At 42.2% G+C, this 25,573-nt stretch overlaps 2 protein-coding genes across 3 annotated transcripts in view; one reads left to right on the top strand and one right to left on the bottom strand.

The window, feature by feature from the left end:
* HEATR4 (HEAT repeat containing 4) overlaps positions 1–25,573 on the top strand; it is a 35,844-nt gene that overhangs the window by 3,418 nt on the left and 6,853 nt on the right. Inside the window, exons 3-15 of one of the 2 annotated variants that reach the window (XM_012724612.1) lie at positions 1,487–1,627; positions 4,636–4,830; positions 6,480–6,623; positions 10,685–10,864; positions 11,572–11,732; positions 12,672–12,776; positions 15,223–15,341; positions 15,995–16,175; positions 16,697–16,766; positions 17,408–17,597; positions 19,054–19,132; positions 19,918–20,077; positions 21,465–21,520. In XM_012724612.1, the coding sequence (XP_012580066.1) occupies positions 1,487–1,627; positions 4,636–4,830; positions 6,480–6,623; positions 10,685–10,864; positions 11,572–11,732; positions 12,672–12,776; positions 15,223–15,341; positions 15,995–16,175; positions 16,697–16,766; positions 17,408–17,597; positions 19,054–19,132; positions 19,918–20,077; positions 21,465–21,520 (1,781 nt within the window). The remainder of the gene's footprint in view (positions 1–1,486; positions 1,628–4,635; positions 4,831–6,479; positions 6,624–10,684; positions 10,865–11,571; positions 11,733–12,671; positions 12,777–15,222; positions 15,342–15,994; positions 16,176–16,696; positions 16,767–17,407; positions 17,598–19,053; positions 19,133–19,917; positions 20,078–21,464; positions 21,521–25,573) is intronic. The other variant, XM_004682071.2, reaches the window with a different exon arrangement.
* Positions 21,489–23,611, bottom strand: LOC101634759 (chromosome unknown open reading frame, human C14orf169). The gene has a single exon (XM_004681711.2). It carries the CDS (start codon positions 23,558–23,560, stop codon positions 21,626–21,628), a length of 1,935 nt encoding a protein of 644 aa, XP_004681768.1. The 5' UTR covers positions 23,561–23,611; the 3' UTR covers positions 21,489–21,625.

Here is a 25,573-nt window from a genome sequence, read left to right on the forward strand (position 1 = left end):
TTTTTTAAGTTATTATTTTTTCTCCAATGCCTTATTTTGTTCCCCTATATTCCTCCTATAAGTGAAACCATCTGATACTTAAGTCAGTTATTCCTCCTTTATTTCACTAAGCACAATCCCTTCTAGCTTCATCCATGTTGTTATGAATGGCATTAGTTTATCTTTTGATTGCTGAATAGTATTCCAATACGATTCCATTGTATATATATACCACATCTTCTTGATCCAGCCAACTATTTTGGGGCATTTGGGTTGTTTCCAAGTCTTACTTATTGGAAGGTATCTTTTTGAATTAGTGCTTTTGTGTCCTTTGGGTAGATCCCTCGTAGAGGAACTGCTAGGTCATATGGTAGCTCCATTTTTAGTAGTCTGAGGAACCTCTATACAGGTTCCTATCATGGTTGGACCAGTTTGTATTCCTACCAGCAGTGTAAGAGAGTTTTTTTTTTTTTTCATCACATCTTCATCAACATTTTTTGTTGCAAGTTTTTAAAGTATGAGTCATTCTTACTGGTGCACGGTGCTATCTCATTGTGGTTTTGAGTTGCATTTCCCTGATTCTGAGGGATGTTGAACATTTTTTTCATATACTTGTTGGCCATTTGCATTTCCTTTTTTGGAGAAGTGTCTTTTAAGTTCTTCCACCCATTTTTTGACTGGACTGTTAATTTTGTTTTTGTTGAGTCAATTGATTTCTTTGTATATCTTTGTGATCAGTTCCTTACATTTATATGAAAAATTTTCTCACCCTCAGTAGGGTGTCTCTTTGTTTTGGCTAATGTCTCTTTGACTGTACAGAACCTTTTTAATTTGATGTAATCCCAGCTGTTTATCTTTTCCTTCACTTTCTTTGTTTTGGGGAAATGAGTCTTTTAAACATGTTACTAAGATGTATGTCTTGTAGTATTTTACCTATATTTTCTTCTATATATTTATGGTTTTAGGTCTTATGTTCAGATCTTTTATCCATGTTGAGTTGACTTTTGTGCGTGGTGTGAGGTAGTGGTCTAGTTTCATTCTTTTGTTTTCGATGGTCCAGTTCTCCCAGCTTCACTTGAACAAACTGTCCTTGTTCCATTGCAAGTTCTTTGTTCCTTTGTCAAAGATTAGTTGTCCATATGTATGTGGCTTTATTTCTTGGCTTTCTATTCATTTCCATTGGTCTTGAAAGTCTTTTAAAAATGTCTAACAAAATTATTCATATGACTGATAAGCAATAAATTAGATAGCCCTTTATTAGTATCTAATTTTTTATAGGGGACAAAGGCTCTGTGTTAGACAGGTTCTGCCTTAGCACCCAGGCATCTATACTGCCAGTTCATATTTCCAAGCACCAGTCACCAGGTGCCCCCTATCATGGTAGTGATGATTCTGAGGGGCTTAGAGTAGGTTAAAAGAATATTGAGTCTGATCTTGGTGACCAAAAACCCAGGAGGAGAAGAAGGAATGATGTCCTGGGACTCATTGTTTCTTTATCTGTCCACAGATAAAGTCCAGGTCATCCACCAGTTAGGTGGAAAGAGAGACCAAATATTACTGGAAAACCTTAATCGGTACAACAAGCATCTCTCTAAGATCTTCCCTGAAGTTCCAGAAAGGTGGACCTCCCAGCCGGTTCCTGAAGCAGGTAAGCAGACATTACCCAATGATAAAAATCAGCTATTTATTTAAGGTCCCTGTTTTCAGATTGGGGCATCATCAGCATCTAGGGGAGTCTTTTCCTACCAACTAAAATTCATCTCATAAAATTACAAAACACTACCTGTAACTAAGAAAAGTCTGAACATCCATTCAGTTGAAATTAGATAAGACATAGATGTAAACAAGTGATTTGAGGCCAGTAATTGCCATTGAGGTCGGTCTTATCCCACTGCTTCCAGAGGAAGTAGAGCAAACCCCTGCTCTTCTCCCCTGGGTTGGTTCTACCCTCCCACTGCATTTTTAGGCCCGTATGTGCTACTAGGTCGAGGGTTGTTTATTTTTCACAAGGATACCATTCTTCACTCTGCAAGACAGATGGTAAAGGGAGATGGTCAAAACTGAGCTTATGAAACAAAAAGTGCCCACCCTCCAAGAGACTACATTTCTATTTCTAACTACATTTCTATTTCTAACAACTCTTTTCTTTGAAGTGTCACTGTTCAGATGGGCCCCTTGGTGTGCAGAACCTGAGGGCAATAGTGTCACCATCTTTCTACCATCAGCTCCAAACCTCTGGCTTCGGTGCCTCCTGGCTGGGCAACACCACTAGAAAAGATGCTAATGATGGCAGCTATGGGCAGCTTCCTCCAGACTTTTGTGCCCTCCTTTGTTGAGGATCTTGTTACAATTTAGTACCAAAGTACCCCTGCAGAGTCTTGGATTGGGTCTTGGCAAGTCAACTTCCAGGTCTTTAGTTGCTTCATTAAAACTGACATACTGATTGATCATTGCTACAGAGATGTACTTTTGTGACACTTACTGATATTTTTGTGGTATTTATTGATACCCAGGTGATTTTATGACCATGATTTTTAAATCAGTAAGTACTATACAAGTTCAAAGCCTTATTATTACTATACAACCGTCCCACAAGCCAACTGTATTCTCCATTTCCTCTCCATTTCCTCTCCTCTGAGAACAGGTAAAATCCAGAGATAAAAATTAATCAGTGGTTGCTGGGGTAGGTGAGGCGAGAAATAAAAATAGGATGATAAAAGTATTCTAAAATTGGACAGTGGCACGGAAGTTGCACAACTGTATGAGTGTACTTAAAATCACCCAATCAGATACACTTCAAAAAGATAAATTTTACAGCATGTGAATTCTACCTTGATAAGGCTATTTTATTTAAAGTCCTCTGAGCATCCTACTACTGCACGGAAACTTCACCAACAGCCTCACTCGCTTCCCAGGCACTTCTCCCCAGGGGCCTTGGCCTTGGAATCCTGCCCTCCTTTCCCCCAGAAAAATGAATATTTAATGAGCTGATGCTGTAGGATTCAAGTTTAAAATAGTATCTGAAATTGATCTTGGAGAACTAAAGTCAGAATAGCAATACATACACTCTTTCTTGTAACCACTTTATTTATCTCTCATCTTAGGAAATATTAGGTATGAAAGACCCTGCGGACCAAAGGGAAAAATCCTGGGGTTAGTGTGGTAGATGTATTTCCCCCTCTCCACGTGAGTGAATTGAAAAATGTAAATGATAACTCAAATGATGAAGATTCTCAAGGGGGTATTTATTACCAGTTTCCCGTAAATTATGATATAAAATTCTTTAGTGTGGCCAGATCATGAAAGTTCCTATATATCAAGCAGACTTTATGCTATATCACAAAGGCACTTTTTCTTTCTGCTAAGTGTACTGAGCCTTTTGTCCCATACCAAAAAAACAAACAACAACAACAACAAAAAACCTAAAAGGTTGTTATGTGCTTCCTTTACAAGATGCAAAATAGCAAGTGGATGTGTTTCTGCCTGTCTGGAACTCAAAATACTGCAAGTAAAATTAGTACTGACAGTGTGTGTTTATTCCCACAGAGACTGTGTCAGAGATGTAAAAAAATCATTTTAACTCCCTGAGCAGCAGGATATAGAAGTCATGGGGTTCATTTACCAATTTCTCACCTCCTTGGGAGGGATTTCAAGCAGCCTGAGAAGTGAGGGAGTACCATGTGGCCAAGTGTCATCTATATTCACTGAGAGCTGACCTGCTGGAGGTGGTTCTGTAGCTTCTGGCTATACACGGCCCACACTGTGATGGATCCCTTAGGAGAACAACTGAGTTTCCCCAGCATGAATAAACTGAGTGAAGGCCATTTAGAAGGTATCTTCTGTGTGGGCAAAAATCTGAGCTCAACTGCCCTGGAGCCTCAAAAGACTCTTTCTTTGTACATTAGAAGACAGAATGATACTGCACACCTAACTCAAGGAAAGAACTGATGCAGCGGAATCTAAAATTGTAGGAAGTTAGAATTAAATCTTAGAAGAAATAGGTGGTTGATAGTGATAGGTTACAACAAAAGTCTGATAAGCAAAGTGGCATATAGTGAATCAGTAATATGGAAATGTTCTTTCTTATCTCCATCTGGCCTTTTCCACACAACTACTGAGGCTTTCTTAATCTGACCCTAGGGAGAATAGTAAGTCTAGAAAACATGAATAATATTTTCATATAACAATTTATATACTTTTTTTCTATTCTCAAATTTCCAATTGTTACTTGTCATAATTAGGAAAAACTCACATACTAAAATCTTTAAAATTTATCAACTCTGTAACACCATTCCGCCTTCCAACTTAAAAATGGATAGAAAACTTAATAAATTAGGAATGGTCACTTACATTCTACTTTAAATAGCAGTATATAAAATGTCGAGTTTTATGAGCAAGCATTATGACATAGCAACATGTCTATGTGCCTACAGCTTTATTAAACTTACAAAAGGTTTTTCACATGTCAGTTTTTCTCCCCCATCATTATGGATATGTGTCGTCAACATATGGGACTTAACTCAGTTTCCTATGTAATGAAAAGAGAGTTCACTGTTGAGTTTTGTTTCACTTCAGTGTTAGGCAGGAAGGAAGTGTGGTGCTAGCTGGGAATGCAGGCCCTCGCAGTGAGCTGAGACTCATGCTGCCATACTGTAGTTTGCAGGCCTGTGAAAGGAGCCCAGCGCTGGACTGCTTTGCCCACTCCGGTCAAGGAATTACTGCAAGCGGGTGAGGAGGATGTGCCCAGGAAGACGAGGAAGAAGCAGGGGGAATCCCTGAAGGAGAATGTGACTTGGGAACTGGTGGCTCTGAGGAAGATGCTGCGGGAATGGAAGATTGGCTGGGCGCTAAGTGAGTGAAGGGGTGCAGGGGAGGGTGACCTCTGTGTATTTGTGTTGGGGAGGTACTCTTCTTGGACTAGTGATTTTCAGTCTTTAAATCTCTCTCTTTTGTGAAACATAAAAATCTGGTTGCCTCATCAAGGCTAGCCTAGGTAAGAGTCTTATACGTTAGCTGCAATGTGTGTGGCTGCTCTTTGCTCAGGTGGATTTTTGTTTTAAAAAAAATTTATTTTATTTGGGTTAAAAAAAAAGATTTAGTTATTAATGCATACAAGAACTGGGGTGTAGGCCAGAGTTGTGGTGGGGTGGGGGCGGGTGATAGGATTCATCAGAGGCAGTGGAGCAGAATAGGTGGGTCTTCTGAAATCCACTGTTGAGGGGAACAGTGGGTGGGTCAGGAGAAGTCTGCTGAGCCATGTGGGTCAGCTCCCTGGCGGGGGATGGAACTCCTGCTGCAGTGGCTGCTGATAGCTTCCTAAGTGCTTACTTAACCACTTGTGCAGCTTGCACCACTTGAGGCCCCTCAGGTGGGTTTTACTTAAGGAATTAGTAAAAACTCACTACACTGAGACTTCATAGAAGTCTTCATAGGAACCCTCATCTTACTAGCTGCTGAAACCTTATGCTAATTGAATGAAATGACAAAATATGCTGCCTAAGCAATGGAAAGTGTAGTTGGCTAAATAGAGATAGCTGTAGTGGTGTAAATAACTCCTCTCCAAAATTCCCTAATGAGGTTGGGGTTGTCTTGTAGCTATGCTATTCTGTAGCTATATTTTTGCCTTCAGAAATATGGGAGCAGAACACTGAGTGTCTGGAGTAAAAGCATATCCAGGATCATTGAAAGCTACAATATTTGAGGACTCAAAGGTTGCTGGCTTTTAGTAAAGGAGAGGTTAACTTAGTTAGTGCAGAAAAAAAGAGGTGATCCATTTTACATAAACTAGATAATATAAAAGGGAAAAGGCTGGAAAGGATATTCTGAGTAAAAGCTACTACAAGGGAACACCTACAGATGGTGGAAATACTGAAATAAAAACTTCATATCTGTAAAGCAAGAAGTTGGCAATAAAATGAAGATGACCTTGGAAAAAAGACAAGAGCCATCAGAGGTAGAGAGATCTAGTGATGACCATGATCATTTAACATTTAAACCTCTATTATCTTGCTAGACATTCTGCTAAAAACTGTGTCTTGTTAACTTATTAAATACTCAAAGGAAAACTCGATATGGTAGTTTCTAGTATTTTTCCCATCTTACAAAATAGAAATCTCAAACTCAGAGGTTAGGTAACTTATCCAAGGTCACAGAGCTCATAACTATGATTCCAAATCAGGTATGCCTGACGACAAATTACCTTTAAACACTGTTTTATCGCTCTTTTCATTTTTCCAGAGCAACAATGAAAAGTTATTTAAGCAAGGAGAGATTATAGAATGTGACTTGGAGACTTTTTGAGAACTGACCAACAGGGTCCATGGGTCATTAGAGAAATAACTTCCCAAAAGACGCCCCTCCTCCAGGCCGGCCCTTTTTTATTGTGAGCTGAAGTGTTGCTTGAATTGTCAGAGGGAAGTGGGGGAGAGGAGACTTTTTATTCTCTGCCTGCACACAATATTTAAGGGGGTTCTCTTCTAATTTCCCTCCCTGTGGCATAGTCACTGAGTGGCACCATATGACAATAGAGGGCCTGCTGCGGAGCTTGATGGACATGCATGATGACATCCGGATCCACGCCATCATCACGTGTGCCACAGCTGCTTTAGAACATCCCCGGATTGCCATCAGTCAGAGTGACTCAGGTGAGCATCAGAAAAAGACTGCTTGAGAATATAAGCAATATAAGCAAATAGAACATTTGTGCTGGTGGGGATCTTGGATCTTATCTGAGGTCATTTTACAAATCCAGAAACCAAGACCCAGAGACTGGCCTGAATATAGAGTTTATCAGCAATAGTGCTCAGATTAAAATTCTTGATTTCTAGGCCAGTTCTTTTTGTACTATATTTCATCTTTGTTCAGTGACTTGCAGGGAAGTTCAGTGTCCCACCTTGAGATATCTCCTTCGTTATAACCAAAATTACATACACACACATTCATTCATTCATTCATTCATTTATGGGTAGAAGAACCAGGGTATAGGCCAGAGGTGCCTGGGGTGAGGAGATTCACCATTGACAGTGTGGAGAGCAGAAGAGGCAGATTGACTGAAATAAACTGCTAAGAGGAGTAGCAGGCCACACAGGAGAGGCTGTGCCATATGTGGGTTAACTTCCTGAGGGTCAAAACACAGTGATAGTGCTGAAACTTAATCCATAGGCCACCAGGGAGGCCCCCAAAATTATATTTAAGCAAACACACATACTTCTTCCAGCTCCACTTTCTTTGATAGCACATCTCAAACTCAACAAGTCCAAAATTGAACTCATCATCCCTGCCACAGACCTCAGCCCACATTCCAAATGTCAGTCAACAGCCCCACAATCTATCTTTCTGATTCAGTCATTCTGGATATGTCATTTCTCTCCAATCGATGATGAAATTCTACTAATTCTGGACCTCCCTGGTGTCCTAGGGGTTAAGTCTCAGCATTACTGCCCTTATGGCCTAAGTTCAGCCTGAGTTGAACTGGGCCAGTTAATGAACCCAGAACAGACCTTTCCTCTTTCCGGCAGGCTTAGCAGTGTATTTTAGTAAATCTGCCTGTTCTGTTCCCCACTCTGTCTCTGGTGAATCCTCTCACCCCCTGCACCTCTGGCCTATACCCCAGTTCTGTGCAAAAATAAAAATGTAAAAACAACAAAAAAATTTTAATAAATAAATAAAAATAAACTCTACTAACTCTGCCCCATATTCTCACCTTTTTTAATTATAAAAGACAAACAAAACATCATTATTAGTCAACACACAAGACTACATAAAGAGGTAACTGTCTCTCCCTTCCTCTCTTCCCAGTCCTATCCCACCCATTGATATTTTCCCAGGGTAATTTGGCATTCCATCTCTCTCTCTCTCTCTGAGTTTACAAACAAGTGTCCACATAAAAGTGGGTTTTTCTATTTATTATAAAAATTGAGTGTTGAATTAACTCATACTTTCCAGTTTTTCCTGTAATTTGTGTATATGATGAATTTTGTTAAATTCCTTATAATAAATCCTAATGGATCACCATATATTATCCTTTTGTTACTCTGAAGGCTTGACCTGTTAATATTTTATAATGTTTTACTGCATTCATAAGTGAAATCAGCAGTTTTGTTTTTACTTACACTTTTTCTGTCAAGTTTTAGTTTTCTCTAGCTTTGTAAATTTAAAGACTTGGTCATTTTTTAATTGTAATCTTTTTTTTTTTTAAAGATTTATTTATTTGTACATACAGAACTGGCGTACAGGCCAGAGGCTCAGGGGCGGTGAGAGGCTTCACCAGAGACAGAGTGGGGAGCAGAACAGGCAGATCAATGAAGTACACTGCTGAGGGGAGCAGCGGGCGGGTCAGGAGAGGTCTGCCTCGCCATGTGGTCACCTCCGGGGCAGGCGGGAATCGAACTCATGCAGAAGTGGCTTTAGCTTCTCAGTGCTGTGCTTTAACCCGCTGCGCCACCAGGGAGGGCCATAATTGTAATCTTTTGAAAAAGAAAGGTCAGTAATTTTTTCTCCCCTAAAAAGTAGTTAAAAAGGAAAGTTTCCTATATAAGAGCCAGAACTGTAATCTATTGAATAACTGTTTTAGTAAGACTAAGTAGAACTCTCATAATGAAACTATAAAATTCTATTGAAAGGCCATAAAACCAACTGACTCTACTTACCCAAGCATCTTCTCTGACATTGCCTTTAATGTGAAATCTAGGCTGACACGTTTTCCTTCTCTGCTGCTGATCACATCCTAAATATTCTGTCCTAGCATTTATTGCTCTATGGTAATTGTCTATTTACTTTTCTTTCATCTCTCTCAGGCAAGGAACTCCTAAGAACAGATACCCATTTTATCTCTACCAAGCTGTCTGGTTCTTAGTTTTCCTTTACTTATTTCCTGTCTACTGAGTTCCAGATAGGTGCATTTCTCCTTCAGATTTTCAAATTGCTGCTTCCTTTGCTGGAAAGTGTTTCCTCTCTCTTCAGATTAACTTCTGCACTGGCCCTTCAGTGTTCAGTTCTGGTGTCCCTCCTCCCTGCCACGCAACTCTGACTTGGCTCACTGTCGCTGCTATACACTCCCACTCAGTTTGATTATAATTATTTCTTTGGGTTTTAAATAGGATGATGTGTTTTAAATTCCTGGCACATAGAGAAAAACTTAAATAGGCAGCAAAAGATATTATAATGTTATCCTCAAATCTTCCTCATACATTTGAAGGACACTTTTGTCTTCCCCCAGAAGGATTGTAACTTGCATATGATCCCTTTCATATGTTCTGGATGTCTAGATTGGATTTGTTTTGTTACCTCCACAGAGAAAATTATCTGACTCATTTCTTGAAATACTCAATTATTTATTCCTCTGAAATATACATATTCCCATTAAGCCAATTCTTTTTTTTTTTTTAAAGATTTATTTATTTGTACAGAACTGGGGTACAGGCCAGAGATGCGGAGGGTGAGAGGATTCACCAGAGACAGAGTGGGGTACAGAACAGGCAGATCGACCAGTGGGCGGGTCAGGAGAGGGGAGCAGTGGGCGGGTCAGGAGAGGTCTGCCTCACCATGTGGATCTGGACTGAACTCATGCGGAAGTGGCTTAAGCTTCTTTGTGCTGTGCTTTAACCCACTGCGCCACCTGGGAGGGCCACCATCAAGCCAATTCTTAACAGATACCTTATCACCCATGAAGGTGATAAAAGGGACTGATGATTAGAAATTCTAAAATCTTAGTGACAGGCCCAGCTCTGTTTTTTTGGGAAGTCAATCTCTCTGAGCACCAAATGCCTTATCTATAAAATAAGGACAGTTGTGGAAAAGCATAATCAATACATTTTCCCCTCCCACTTGAGAATTTGAGTTTCAGATAAATGCCTACCTGTTTCCTCTGATAACAATAAGGACAGGACATATCTTTATAAACAACAATATGATAAAAATGAACACTGAATAATGAAATATATTTGGGCTGGGAATAAGCTGATAGTGATACCATACTTTGGCTCTCCCTAAATGTTGTGAATTATAACAGGTATGCCCTTTATGAACCTTGAAATTACTTCTATTAGAGAGGTTATAAAGATATTCATTTCTATGAAATGTAAGTCTTGTGCCTAGAGTGGATTCCATACTCCCCAACTGTCCCCAGAAGGCTCCATAGATGCTGTAAAAACTGTTTCGAGAACTCTAGCCAAAAGTAACACCTGATATTGCCCTTTTGGCAAATGGTGCTCCATCCTGTGCCCCTGAAAACTGGTGCCATGTGTGGCCTATGATAATCTTATATGAGCCTGAAAATTGGTTAAAACTAAAGACACTCTGGTGAGCTCTATAGTAATACCAGTTTTCCCTACTTCTATAGTTAGAAAGTTGAATGAGATAATGAATATGAAAGCACTCTATAAATGGTAAAACAGTATCTAAATATAATGGTTAGTAATTAAAAATACAAAATAATTTTGTAGTGATTTTCATCACTAAAACTAATGGTGACGGTCACTATAACCTAGCTGGAAACATGTCTTTGGTTGGAAAATAGCTTTTTAGAGCCAGCTGAAAAAGGGTAGGAACTTGCATGCCCAGCACAGAAGTGAGCTGTAAAATCTTGCCCATTACAGGGGCTCAGCTAAACTCCATTAGAGACTGAGGCTGGACACCATGGGGAAGAAAGCTGCATTTCAGAGATAAGGGGCTAGTCCCCTCTTACCTGGCTCTCTCTCAACTACAGACAAGGAGACTGCGAAAGTCCCACCTATCCAGGACTTACCAGAGGTGCTACACCCTGCCCTGGAGGCTGCTCTTTGTGACAAGAATGCCAATGTGCGGATGGCAGCAGCGATATGCCAGTATGCCATACAGTCACATAATCCCCTTGCCCAGGACATCATGCAGACTGCCCTTTTGAAAGGTGAGAAACTCCCTGATACTTTTAATCTGGAACTAGGGGGTCAACAGAGGGTATCTCACCATCAGCTTTTCCTAATGTCTTCCTGTCATGCTCTGTGATGTCTCCTGTACTGGGTTTTGGTTTATTAGAACAGCTTTCTTCCCAGGTACATGTTACAAATTAGGTACATGCCACCAAATGCTACTTGTACATTTGACTAGAACCCACACCCTCTTTCACACAACTGTCAACAAAATGAAAAGATAATGGAACAATATTAAAGAGTACTTTCTGAAATTAAAAAGTCACCACTGAACACACATTTTTGCACATTCACTTCCAGGCATTATTCATGTGTATTGTTGGAGGAGTGCACTCAAAAAGGTTCTGTCAGGTGATAAGCCCAATGAGCCTAACTGCTCCCCTTGGGGAGAGGAGAAACTAGTTTTCCCAACCTCTAGGGGGAAGAACCAGCCAGACCAGAAGTGCCTTACTGCTCTGGTACCCAACATAAGTCTTTTAGGATTTGACTTCTCATTTTAAGATTTTTCAGTTTATATTGAAAGCCTTGATACAATCTGTTTAAATCCAGGGTTGGATCTCTAGACTGAGAGGGGCACAGGAAAGTGAGGTATCAAGCAGGTAGCAGTCTTGTGTACTAACTCAGAAACTGCTTTCTGGGGAACAACAGATTACCACTTTGGACTTTTTTTTTAACCTCCTGGCAGGTAATAGTGTGGATAGCTGGGCTGCAGCTCAGTGCTTGGCTGTGGAAGGTGCTGCCACTTACCCTGTGATTAAGAGGATCCTCCATCAGCTGTTTAACAAGAAGAATGAGGCCACTGAACAGCAGTCTTGTATGCTCCTGCGCCACCTCAGTGGGAAGACAGTAGGTGTTCACTACAGGGTCAGAAAAAGGAAAAAACCCGTTTTGGGGAAGCCAGTGGGTCACTGAGGCCAGTGCATGTAGGAATTAAAAATGGAAGTAGTTGGGTGGGATGGTGTCTAGCACAGATAAAACCAGACTCAGTGCAGGTGAACTGGTATAGGAAGAAGATGACAACAGCTCCTGAGAGAAAGGTGTACAGAGTAGGTTGCAAAAGGTTTTTAACTGTGTATGCAAGAAAAATTTTGATATATAAAATTTACTTTTGCTAGTTTACTACTGAAAACTGCAGAGACCTACAATGGAGTTTACTTTCAGTAGAAACATGAATAGATCTGAGGCATATACAAATCTTTTGGGGGATAAAAATAAAGTCAAGGGCCCTCCCTGGTGGTGCAGTGGGTTAGGAGCTAGCTGCAGCTGCTTCACTGTGAGTTTGATCCCCGGCCCTGGAGGTGACCAATATGGCATGGCAGACCTCTCCTGACCCACTCTCTGCTCCCCTCGGCAGCGTACTTCCTCGAACTACCTATTCTTCTCCCTACTCTGTCTCTGGTGAATCATCTCACCACCCCTGCACCTCTGGCCTGTACCCCAGTTCTATATGCATAAATAACTAAAAAAATTTAAAAAATTAAATTTGACAATTTCAAAGAATAAACATCAAAATTAAAAATAATAATAATAAAATCAAGAAGAGAAGACCCCAGAAGTATTCTGTCTTGATTAGTAAATCTGTATTTTGGTCCTTGACTTATGATCCTAGAAGTCTGATGGAAGACTATCCCATATCTGATAAACCCACTCTTTCCTTTGCTATGGCCAGCATCTCATGGATTTATAACATTAGGTATGCTGGATGCCATGCTAGGATGTAACTTCTTCAAAGTTCCAACATCTCTAAAAATGATCATGAGTATCCAAACAAATCTGTTTCCTCAGACTCTGGTAAACACCATGCTGGCAGTGGAGCTAAGTAGCCATCAGTGGAAGGATCGGATTATGGCCTGCCAGGCTCTCTCCTGGATTAATGGAAATGTCAGTTTGGTAAGCCTTCTCTCTGTGCTTCCAGAACACAAAGTCTAATCACACAGGACTGGGGAAGGCTTCTACTGTCTGCTGCAATCTAGAATCCCATTCTTAATAAAAAGGCCTTTGTTGCTACCTCTTGCTCCTAATCCAGAATTACTTTCAAATGCCAACACATATTTCTCTAGATGAAGCTGCTGTTTCTCAAATTTGGTGACAGTCCACAAACTATTTACAACCTATCCACAATGAAATCAGCAAACTGAGATGAACTGGTTACCCTATCAATCTATCACCTTCAAATTTTATAAAAGTATCAGTAACTACCTCCCATGCCCCCACACCCCCACCCCTGCCCCTGCCCTTCAGATTGAACTTGCATCACAGCTGAGAAGCCCTAACAACCCAACAAACCAACTTCACTGGAGACTCCGCTGGTTCTCCTGAGTGTTCAGCACATAGGGAGAAGGCATAGGTTTTACTTTCAGAAAACCTTCACAGAGCAACAAGACCAACATAAACAAATAACTCAAGAACAAGCAATAATTTAAGGTTAGCTCTTAAAACTCTTCAGAGATTAGAAGAAACCAAATTTATTAGTTAAAATTTTGTAAAGGACTTTGGGACAGCTGAACAAGACTGAAGAGGATAGAATTGAAGAGGAACTCCAGGCAAGGGGAAACTGACCATTATTTAGGCTTTTTCCTGACTTCTTTTTTGCCATTATTTTTATCTCATCTTCAGCTATCCAAATGGGACTTTCCCATTTCCTTCTAACACTTCCTCCAGGGTGGTCTAGAACTCTGTCAGCAATGAACACCCCCACATTTGGATGTGGGAAGCACAAAATCTAGCCATTAACTATTATTATCTGAAGACATTTTAATCGGGCTTAATTCTGCAACTGCTATAGGAAGTTCCCTGCTGCTGAAGTGTGGGGATCAGCAACACAGGTATCACTGGGGAACTTGTAAAGTATAAAATCACACCTCAAGTCAACTCAACCAGAAGCTGCATTTTAACATTATTCAATTCATTTGCACATTTATCTTCTTAGTAGTTGTCACTCAAGATTGTCAATTGAAAGTAAAAAATACTCAAAGGAAGGAGACAGGGTGAAGATGAGAACTGTATGTCAGACTGCTGGAGTTAAGAAAGCAGCACGTCTTTCAGTGATAAGGTGAATTAAGTGCCAGGATAACGTACGACACAGTGATTATAGTCAACACTACTACATGATATATATGAAAATTGAGACTAAATCCAGAGTTCTTATCATGGAGAAAAACATTCATTTCTTTCTTTTTTTTTTTTTTAAATATCTATGACATGATAGATGTTAACTAAATTTACTGCAGTAATCTTTTCCTGTTGTACCCCTCATATATTGATATATGTCAATTATATCACAATGAAAATGGGGGATGGGAGGCACGTAGGGAGTGAAAGGCAGAATGTCTATCAGTTCTTTCATTCATTTAGTAATCAAGCAGTTTCTCACCATATTCTAGATGTTAGGCACCATTGTCTTCCAGAGTGAGTGGTATAAATAGCTGTAACAGAAGCAGCAGTGAGGTTTTATAGGGATTTCTTGTTGACAGATGGCAGAGAAGAGTTCACTGAGGAGACGCTTTTTGAGCCAAACTCTAAGAAACGAGTAAAAAATATCAGGTACTCAATAGGGATAGCAGGAGATGTTTCTGGTAGCTTGGTCATATTTATACAATCATCTACAGTCATCATAATCTTTGTCCCTTCACCCATGACCCATGAAGTACTAATCTATAGAGAAGCAAACTGTCCTGTTTGCCCAAGACATGGACAAATTGTTAGTACTTAACTCAGAAAAATTCCAGGCAAAGTGGGATGATTTGGTCATCCTAATAATCTATATCTATCACCTTAAAATTTTAAGTATCTCAAGTGCAGATTACATTGGTCCCAACACAGTATCATACTTTAAAGTATAAGCTTAGAGAGCCCACCGTGGTGGCACAGGGGGTTAGAGTGCAGCAAGGCAAAGCTGGCTGTGGCCACCTCAGTGCAAGTTCCATCCCTGCCCCAGAAGTGACTCACATGGCACAGCAGACCTCTCCTGACCTGCCAGCTGCACCCCTCAGGAGTGTACTTCAATCAATCTGCCTATTCTGCTTCTCACTCTGTCTCTGGTGAATGCTCCCACCACCCCTGCACCTCTGGCCTGTACCCCAGATAAGTATGCATAAATAAATTTTTAAAAACTTAAAAAAAAAAAAAGTATAAGCTTGGAAAGCAGGCCTGCCTCTGAGTCCTGGTTCTAGTACTCAGCAAGAGAACCTTGGCAAGTTAACGTAAGCCTCCATTTTATCATCTGTAAGTGGTACTATTGACCAATGCCTCACTGAACAATTTGGGAGGATTAAGTACAGTACTAAGTACAAAACTGATGTTCAATAAATTATGGATAATTATTACACACTTATAGGATATGAAACATAAATTGATCCAGCTAATGTGGAGTGACTGGAATAAGGAAGTGAGAAAAGCAGCTGCCCAAGCTCTGGGACAAATGAATCTTGGAAAAGAGGTGCATGACACCATTAGGTAAGACCTAATTAACACAGAGGGAAACTTTTCTGTCCTTAAATGTGTTCAAGGGGCCTGGGATCCAGCCAGTCAGCTTTTGTTAAATTGTGTTGTATGCTCAGTATTGTACTAAATGCCACCAGGATTATTAAAAAATGAAACAAAAGCAGTCACTATAGACATTAACAATATGGTTAAGGAAAGAATCATTAATTTAGTCCCACTATTTTGGACATTTGAGGGAGTTCAAAAGTATGACATCATTCTGATTATACAAATAAGTAACACAAACACCTATTGAGATCAAATTTCATGGGGGATATAAGACTGTACAGGGCAGAGAAGAGATTCCAGGCTGCGACCTAGTTGTGGAAATGAGCATGGTACAAGTGAGGGCAGTGGAGAATTTGACTATGACAATAGGTACATGTTGAAAATGTCCTTTATTTATTACTTTACAGTAAGTAATAGGGATTCAAGTAAATAAGATAGTTGAGGACTCTACTCACTGAAACCTAATCTAATAGGTATAAAACTAACTAGGAAAGGGTAGGACTAGATGGAGAGCCTAGAGGTTGGATTCTATCCTGAGGGTATCAGTGGGGAACAAGGATGTGGGGGGGAACACCAAAAGTTAAAGAAGGGAAAATAAAAACACCTGTGTTTTACAGAGTCAAGCTGGGTCAAGGAAATTCCCAGGAGCGTGTGGAAGCTCTCACCCTGATTGGTGGGCTCAAGCTCATGACCGCCAAGCTCCTCCCAAATTTCCTGAACTGCTTCTCTGATGACTTTATGGCAGTTCGGTGGGCAGCCTGTCAGGCAGCCGGTGCCCTGCAGATCCGGGATGAGCTGGTGAGTCAAGGAATCATATTCCCATCTTACATGATTAAGATAGAGAGGGCAACACTGTTGCATATCATTCTCTCACTATGCTATAAGGACAGAGATAACAGAATTAGGACGGTGAGAGATATAAGCCAGACCTATCAGTTAGGACCACATTAAATTCCCAACGTCATGTAAACTATAGCTCTGAATCCTTTCTCACCTCAACTTGCTTCTCATTACATGGATGTTGATGGGCTTTAAGATCAACTCTAGTGAACTGAGTTATATCCCCGCTATTAGAAGAAAACCTGATAGAGATGTTCAAATAAGGCACAGATCTGTAAGTCGAGAATATCAATCTACAAATATAATTCAGGTAATATGCTGCATGTGCATGCTAGTACTCCTGGTTCCAGCTCACTTGTTACTAGAGTTGATGAGTCATTTTTCAGTTACAGCACATTTTAGAGACAAAAGGAGTCACTGTCTGTAGTTCATTCTTGCTCTGGATCTCTCCACTCAACACTGCTTTTTATTCATCGCAGGTCCTTGAATGTCTTCAGAATCTGATACAGACGGATCCTTGCTGGAAAATCAAGGCCATTGCCATTCGAGGTATTATAGGAGTGGCCCCAGCTCTTCAGCCTGAAATACTTTCCCATGTATCAGTATAGATGATCTCCAGAATCTCCCTGGGAATGGGTTAGAGTATAGGGAAAGGGATGATCACAGCTTCTCAGAGGTTCCTTGCCTGGTAAATTAAAGATTATTTTCCTCTTTCTAATTTTTAGTTGAGGATCCCAAGTTTAGGTCTCTTCAAACTTAAGGCAAAGAGCTAAGACTGTCCCTGCCAACAAAACTAGGTAGAAGTCCTAAGTAGATGTCCACCAACATTACTTAGGTTTCAACTACAGGACCCTATAAAAATCAGACCAGGTTCAAGACTGCATGAACTAAAGCCCTGCCCTAAAACTTCCTTTGAGTTTCTTTTTAGGGATCTTTGCCTCTGTTTCTCTCTGACAGTTTTTAGTGGGTCCCTAGAAAAACCAGTCCTCCCAGAATCCTTTGGAAATCATGTCCTATTCTAACCCTTCTCTAAAATTTTAATGGTAGCTGTCATTCAAAAAGAAACAGGCAAAGTACTTAGTTTACCACCTACCACCTTAATTTAGAGGTGGCAGTTATACCTTATTATTTATTGATAAGGCCATTTCTGGATTCATCGAGATGGCCAATTTGCCCTCTAACTTCTGCAGCTTTGGGACAGATTGGCCAAGTGAGTCCCCAGCTAACAGAGCTTCTGCTTTGGGCTATCCACTATGAAGAGTCACCAGGTGTACGGCTAGAAGCTTGCCGCAGCATTACTGCCCTTAAACTTCAAGGAGATCGGGTCAGGGATACCTTCCTAGACGTGCTGATCCTAGAGAATCATGACGCTGTTCTAAAGTAAGCACTAAACCTCTAGTTACTGCCATGACCCCTTGCACTGTCAACTCCCCCATCCTTGCTTTATTACTTGAAGTACCATTGCCTAACATTAATAAGTTTCAGGAGTACATCATTGAAAATTATATGTATAAGCCCTCCCTGGTGGTACAACAGGTTAAAGCGAAGCACTATGAAGTTGTCAGGAGCCACTGCAGCGTGAGTTCGATCCCCATCCAGGGAGCTGACCCACCTCTCCTGACCTGCCTGCTGTGCCCCTCAGCAGTGTATCAGTCATTCTGACTTTTCTGCTCCCCACTCTGTCTCTGGTAAATCCTCTCACCCGCTACACCTCTGGCTTGTACCCCAGTTCTTGTATGCATAAATAAATAAATCTTTAAGAGAAAATTATATGTATACTACAGTAAGCCCATCACTCAGTCGAGTTCTATCCTTCACCACACAATTGTCCCCTTTTACACACTCCTCTCCATCTTTGTTAACAGAATATACCCTTGCCTTTCTTTCTCTAGCTGCCTAATAGCTCAATAGCACAGGCTTGCCATTCATATACTTAACCCAAGTGAGTAAAAGAAAAGCTTGCCTAAATTAGATTGAAGGCCAAGTTCATGCACCTCTACTCCAGGCAGTTTTAAGCTACTTATGTATTCAGTAACATTTATCAAGTGCCCATTTAGTACACACAGATTTTAAATACCAGCTCAGACACACATTAACTTTGAGTTTAGGCAAACTACTTAAATTCTCAGCCCATTTTTCAGGTATCAAATGCAGATGGTACTCTCTTATAGATCTGTGGTGATTAATGAAATGTCATGCTTAATTACCTGTCATAAAGGTGTTTAATAAGTGTACATTCAAATGCATCATCCAGAAAACTGCACATCCCTATAAGTACACTATTGCTATTTTTGCAAATAAGCTCAGCAAAACCACACAGAATTAGTGACAGAGCGGGAGGCAGAACAGGCCGACTGACAAAGTACACTGCTGAGGGGAGCAGCGGGTGGGTCAGGGGAGGTCTGCCATGCCATTTGGGTCACCTCCAGGGCCAGGGATCGAACTCATGCTGAAGTGGCTTTAGCTTCTCAGTGCTGTGCTTTAACCTGCTGAGCCACCAGGGAGGGCCCCCTCTGTGCTTTTTTAAAAAAAAAATTAGGCATACAGAACTGGGGTACAAGCCAGAGGTGCTGGGAGGTGAGAGGATTCACCAGAGACAGAATGTGGAGCAGAACAGGCAGATCAATAAAATATACTGCTGAGGGGAGTAGCAGGCAAGACAGGAAAAGTCTGCTGTGCCATGTGCGTCACCTCCAGAGCCGAGGATTGAACTTGGACTGAAGCGGCTGCAGCTAGCTTGCAGTGCTGCGTCCTAACCCGTTGCACCACCAGGGAGGGTCCTCCATGTTTTTTTTTAAGGATACGAAGACTAATCTAAGAAGTCCTTATCTTTCAGAGAAATTCACCAGGCAATGAAGATACTCAACTTAGAAAAAGAAGGAAACCAAGAAATGCTTCAAGAGATCAAGAACAAGGTAGATGAATGCAAGCTTAGCAAGAGTAATTTCAGTGTTCTCAAAAGTTCTTTAGAACTTCCCCATCCCAAGCAGGTATAAACCCCTTACCCCATTACATTAATATTTTCTCTAACCCTGTCTATTAGGTTGTTGGAAAAGTCATGACATTTTTTTTTTCTATTGTAAAACAGAGAAAAAAATGTGTTGTGACAACCCAGTATATCATTTGAAGAAGCAAAACAACTCTTTACAAGAATAGGACTGTAAAATCCTAGGAAAAATCTGATCAAATATTGTGTTATCAAGTACTCCTCAAAATCAGGGTTTGTTATTGTTGCTTCTGAAATACTGCTTCCTTCCCTTCCCACTTTCTTTCTATCACCATCCCTTAAATCCAAGTCTTTCCTTTTTTGCAGACAGACATAAAGAAGGGATGAGGGACTAGGGCTGCCACTCCTAGCTACTAATCTGGGCTCTTGCCCCAAAGGAATGCTCTAACTAAACAGGTGGTTCTAAGTTCTCAAAGTTGCTAGAGATGAGGAATATAGGCGAAAAGGTAAGACTCTTGCCTCATGTAAGCCAATAAGTATTTCTTAGCAGTTTCCTTTTATCATGCCCAGAAAATTAAGTAAAAACTTCATTAAGAGGCATAAAACACATCCAACTATAATCACAAGAGAATAATGCTCTCACTTTCGCACCACCCCCTTCCAAGAAGTACATGTAGGAAGTTCCTTTATTAATGTTTTTGGATGTTTTGCAGCCTACTGTAGTTTTTTTCAACTTCATTTGTACTAATTTAGATTCAAGTGCTGAGCCGAAAGGACTTGCTGACACAGAAAATATTAAAGATTGAAAAGGTCATAGGAAAGGTGAAGGAGGAAGCAAAACGTATTTACCTTCAACCCAAAGAGGGGCAAAACCCATTGAAACTACATACTTTACTTCAAAAAACTTTTCAGGGTAAGTCTCCTAGAGCTGAGTCCTGAGCATTGACCAAGCTTTACTAGACCCAGGGTATTTTGCCAAATAGTTGAGAACCGTGTAAGATGATGAGTGGTAACAAAGCCTTCCTTTCCTTCTAGATCATCATACGCTCAGTTCTTTGGTTATTAATTTCCTGCCTTATGTTTTTATTTTATCCCTTAAGAAAATGAGGTGGCTGTTTGAAATGGCATAAAAATTGGATCATAAAAGGCCCTAATAGGAAAAACAATTGTGTGAATGTCTGGTTAAGCACCTCTTCTCACCTCAAAGTCTTGAAGCTTAATAATGGTTACTCCTAAGAAGTAAGGTTGGAGGGAAAGCTGTCACTTTTCCTTTTTCTATATATCTGCTTTTGCAACTTAAAAAAGACTGTAATAAAGTTCTGTTTTATATAACTGAACCTAGGAGTTGTGATGTTAGCATCTGAAAAAGCTCCAGATACAACCTAAAGATGAGGTATGAACATCAAGTTATACCAAAATATACTTACAAAATCTGTGTGCCCATGCGTAGCAGCAGCTTCAGGTCATTCAGACAGCTGCCCACCAGCCACCACCCCAAACCCAGGTTCTTCTGATTCCAAGTCCAGTGCTCTCTCTGGTACACCAGGCTCTTTTTCACCAACCATGAGAATATTCACTTGCCAGATTTGGGGAAGTTTCTTCTAACTGCCAGAAAAAGATGAGAGTGGAAAGTAACTTGGACACCAGCCTTCCCTTGTGGCCAGCTTGCTACAAATTGGTCGGCTGAGGCCTATGATAGCACAACTAGATGACATACTGACTCTTTGGGAGAGGCTTCAGCCACTGATACAAGCAAGCACTGAGCAAAAACAATATATGCTTAAAACAGACTCATAGCTTTTCTTAGATGGTGATGTTTGGGGCTCAAGTAGCATGACTAAAATGAGTAAACTGCCCCCAAAGTTACAGAATTGGCCCCAGGCCTATGGCCACCCTGTTAGTTTTTACCTCAGTTATTACATCACACTCCCCCAAGCCCCCATCCCCCGCAATACACATTTCTTCAAAGCTTGCCACATAATAATCTAGCTTTAGAAAAAAGAAAACATTCTTTGGCACTTTAATAACTTTTCTAACATTCATACAAACTCACAATAACCAACAGGATACTAACCCAACCCTCACCCCCCTCCCCCAACTGATGAACTCAAATGAAGATGCAAATTCCAAAAACAAATTTCTAATATCTCAAGCAGAAAGACGCAGCAAGTGCTGCACAGTACACTGAAGCCTGAGAGTAATGTTGAAGATGGTGTTCAAACGATCAGCCATCAAGGTTACTTTTGCAGAAATGACTCCATTTTTCCAACTCTAACTTCTGCTTTTACTTTTATGCCTAGATGAGATATTTCCTGGAAGACCATCTGAGTTTTATGACACTGAAACACTCATAAAGGTAAGTGTGAGAACAATGATGGTTATCAAGGTTAACAATGTGAGCTTAAAAAAAAAAGTGGTCGTTGTAAGAAAGGATCACTCCTGCAATCAACAAGAAATCAGTTCAGCTGAGAGGCATCTTGGTGAGCAGCAGCCCCTTATCATATAACATAGTTGCCAAGGACAGCTGGTCCTCCACACTGTCACAGGGTAAGTCCCCTACTCTCACAAACTCTGGGTAGGAGCGAAGCAAGAGTTCCATAGCATCAGCTTGCTGGGGGTAGATCTCCAAGCACTTGGGTTCTTCTAGATGATACACTCGGGAGTTTTCCACTGTGTAATAAAGAAACAAATGGCCTCCTTCACCCACCAGACGAGCTATTCCATCCTGAAGCATGTGCACTTCTGTTTCTGTTGTCAACTGGGCCCCCACGTTTACAGGTTCTCCAGCCTCCCAGCGAATCGGAAGCCCATAAACACTTAGTGCTCGCTCCCTGTCACTCAACACAGGGGGCAGAGAATCGTGGATGAAGTCTTTAGCTCGCTGGTCAGCCACAGCATCGACAGGGGCAAAGTGTCCCAAGCGGGCAACCAAGACCCGCACCTTCTCCATGAATGCGGTTCTTCGAGGATCTTTAGAATCCGAATGCTGGGCCCCCATGTAATCCATGAAGTCTCGGGGCAGACCCCGACGAAACTCCACATTTTCCTCCATGGCAGCCTGCACTGCCAGAGGCAGTACAGCCTCCAGGAAGTCACCCCAAGTATTACGCTGATATGTGGACAAGGTGAGGTGCAAAGAGTGGACTCCGTCCTGGCATTCGGCTTGGTGAATGAAGCCACGAGGAAAATAGAGCAAATCTCCAGGTTCCAGCACTGTCTGCAGTACAGGCTCACCCAGGTCGTCCTGGCTGAAGTTGGGACTGGATGTCAGGGCTAGTTCCTCAGTCGGAACCCGGGGTCGGTAGACGCGCCAGAGTTTTCTACCTTCTAACTGCAGCACAAAAGCTTCGATGTCGTCGTAGTGTGGAGCAAAGCCTTGCGAGTTGGGGGGCGTGAGATAAACGTTGGAGCCTGCCATGCTACCAAATTGCTCCTGGAGCACAGCCAAAAACTGCCACACAGTGGTCGAGAAAGCCTGCGGGCAGAGGAGGCGCAGGGAGCAACCAGCCTGGTACAGGGACCACGCAGCAGCGGGCAGAGCGCGGCCGGGAGGGTTCAAAGTCTCGCGCCGCCCGTTGATGTAGCGTGCAGCGTCCAGGTGCTGTCCAAATTGCACCTCCTCGTTGCGCAGCATAGAGTCCAGGTCAGCGGTAGAGAAGAGACCCTGGTAGTAGGTGTGGTCCTGGCGCCGCACCAGCACCGCCTCCCGCTCCCACAGGCGCCGGTAGAAATGGTCTGGCGGCATGGGCGCGATGAGCCACTCAAAGAGGCGCGCAGCCCGCCGCCGGCTGCTGGGGATGCGGTTCAGCTCCGCCAAGATGCGCTGCAGCGGAGAGTCCCCGCCCGTGCTGTCCCCCGGAACCCCGGACAACGTCGCGGCGGCCACGGAGGGCGGGGCGGCCGCCAAGTGCTGGGCAGAGCACAGAAGGGCCGAGGTGTCCACCACGCGGGCCGGCGCAGCGGGCATCTCCACCAGGCGCGCGGGCGGCGCCGATGCCGGCACCAGACGCGCCGGCGGAGTCTGCGCCTCCACTAGGCGCGCGGGCGGGGTCTGCAGGGAGCGGGACGCCGGCGAGGCTTCCAGCAGCTCTGCAGGCCCGAGGTGCCCGTAGGACTCTCGCCGGACCGCGTCTGGGATGGTCGCCGCCCCACCGGACAGCGGGTCCCCGGGATCGTCGACCGTCGACTCCACTCTCGAGTCTTCCGAGTCCTCACTCGGCAGTGTCTGGGCCCTCAGTGCGGCCATGCGGGACGCAACACTTCTCCTCAACTGCCTCCGGATCTTCCTGGGCCTCAAAGGGAGGGCCAGGACCGACCCGCTGTGTGGCTGCGGCTGGCGCCGGCGCCTCGACCGCCCACGCCTCAACAGCCCGGCGCTGGCCCGCAGCCCGTCCATGATCCGACCCTCTTCGGAGACCGGCAGGATCTGCCGAGAAACCGGTTCGAGCCAAACCGGCTCGCTCGGGCCGCGGCTGCGGTGTACTCTGGGAATGGGGCGTGGCCTCCAGCCACCTCTGGAGGCCACGCCCACTACTCTTTCTCCGGTCTTTGGCTCATCCTTAGCTAGTGCTGTTCTAAGTACCTGGATTCATAATTAAGCGGCGAAGTTCCAATCATTAAGATTTCTTTTGCAGAAGGTAATTTAAAAATCAATCCTAACAAAGGAAGTGGCCACTTAAAAAAAAAAGATGTATTTATTTATGCATACAGAACTGGGGTACAGGCCAGAGGTGCAGGGGTGGTGAGAGGACTCACCAGAGACAGTGGGGAGCAGAACAGGCAGATCTATGAAGTACACTGCTGAGGGGAGCCGCGGGTGAGACTGGAGAGGTCTGCTGCGCTATGTGGATCCTCCGGGGTGGGGATCGAAATCGCATTGAAGCTGCATGGCAGCTTCCTAACCCATTGCTGCTCCAGGGAAGGTAGAAAGTTAGTACTTAATTCTTGTTTTCTGTATGTTGTGTTCTCCAAGACATTTCGGAACAGCTTGTTCCCAGGCAACTTTGCACAGGCAAGTTGCACAGTTCTGTTTTCAAGGACTACCCTCTGCAAAGCTTGAGATTACCGTCAAAACTGGGGGGCAAGGGGGCACCCAGCTCTCTTTACTCTGCAGATGATGGCATTCATTGAAGCTCCATCTAAGTTCCTCTTCCTAATTTACCTGCATCCTCACTCAGTCACTGCCCTCTCAGAAAAAGAAGCTATTAACTTTTCAACTGCATTCTCCTTGGGATTTTGTTTTGTTAGCTACAATATCTGTCTTCAGGATTTTCAACCTCACCTCATCTGAATCTGGAATTTACCTCTTAAATTGGGACCTCTCATTTAACAGACACCACATAGACATGAGGATGCAATTGTGGAGAAAAACAAGTCCTTGTTATTGTTACTGCTTTATACATAAAGATTACTTGTCTCATAATTTAAGATAAATTCACAGGAATAGAATTGCTGGGTCAAAAGACAGATATGTAATTATTAATAGATTTTACCAAACTTGCACCGAAAGAGTTTACAATACTGCAAGCAATTCTGAGTATACTAGACTACATGGCATCCGAAGACTTTAGGTGGTTCTGTCTGATCTTTCAGTCCTCTTCCTCAGTCACACACCTACCCAAACACTTGTCAGATCCTTTAAATTTTACTGCTACCCAGGTACCGTATATCTGCTCTTTTTTATTCCTTACAAGGTATATCATCATTATTCTCAACTGCCCTATCACAAATAAGTATCCAATCCAAAACATCAATAACTGAGGTCTATTACAACTAGTCTTTTTAACTTTAATCTCTCTCCTGTGCCAGTTTATAGCACAGGTAGGTAATTACAAAATAATTTTCTCAAATTGTTTGCCCAAATCTGCCATCACCCTACTCAAAACTCATCTGTGTGCCCTGTCAACAATCCCAGCCAGGGACTTATCAAGTAATGTAATGTTCCAGCCAGATCAGCCACAACTCCCCTAACCACAACCCCTACAAGTTAGAGTGTTTCCTGTTCTTTGCCTGTGTTCCCCATACCTTTACTTATGCTATTGCCTCTAAATGCATCTTCTTATCATCCTCTTCTATCAAAACCATAATTAAAGCCTAGTTGACATCCCGCCTTCTCCCTAAAGACTCTCCATATCTCCCTAACCATGAGAGATCTTGGACCTTTTCACATGAGTTTAGCATATTATTCTTTGTATTAGTGTATCTATTTTAACTTACCTTTCTAAACTTTTGAAAGCATAAACTCCTTAAAAAAAAAAAAGACTTCTGTATACCTTTTCCTCTTGCTTTTAATACACTTCTTTTCACATAGAAAATGCAGTGGGATACCTTTGGGGATATTTATGTATGTGACAGTGTTTATGGGTTTATCCATATACCATCCATGTGCTACTGAAAAAAAATTGGGGGG

The sequence above is a fragment of the Condylura cristata genome, unplaced genomic scaffold, assembly GCF_000260355.1.
Source record: "Condylura cristata isolate star-nosed mole 26May11 unplaced genomic scaffold, ConCri1.0 scaffold00013, whole genome shotgun sequence".
NCBI lineage: Eukaryota > Metazoa > Chordata > Mammalia > Eulipotyphla > Talpidae > Condylura > Condylura cristata.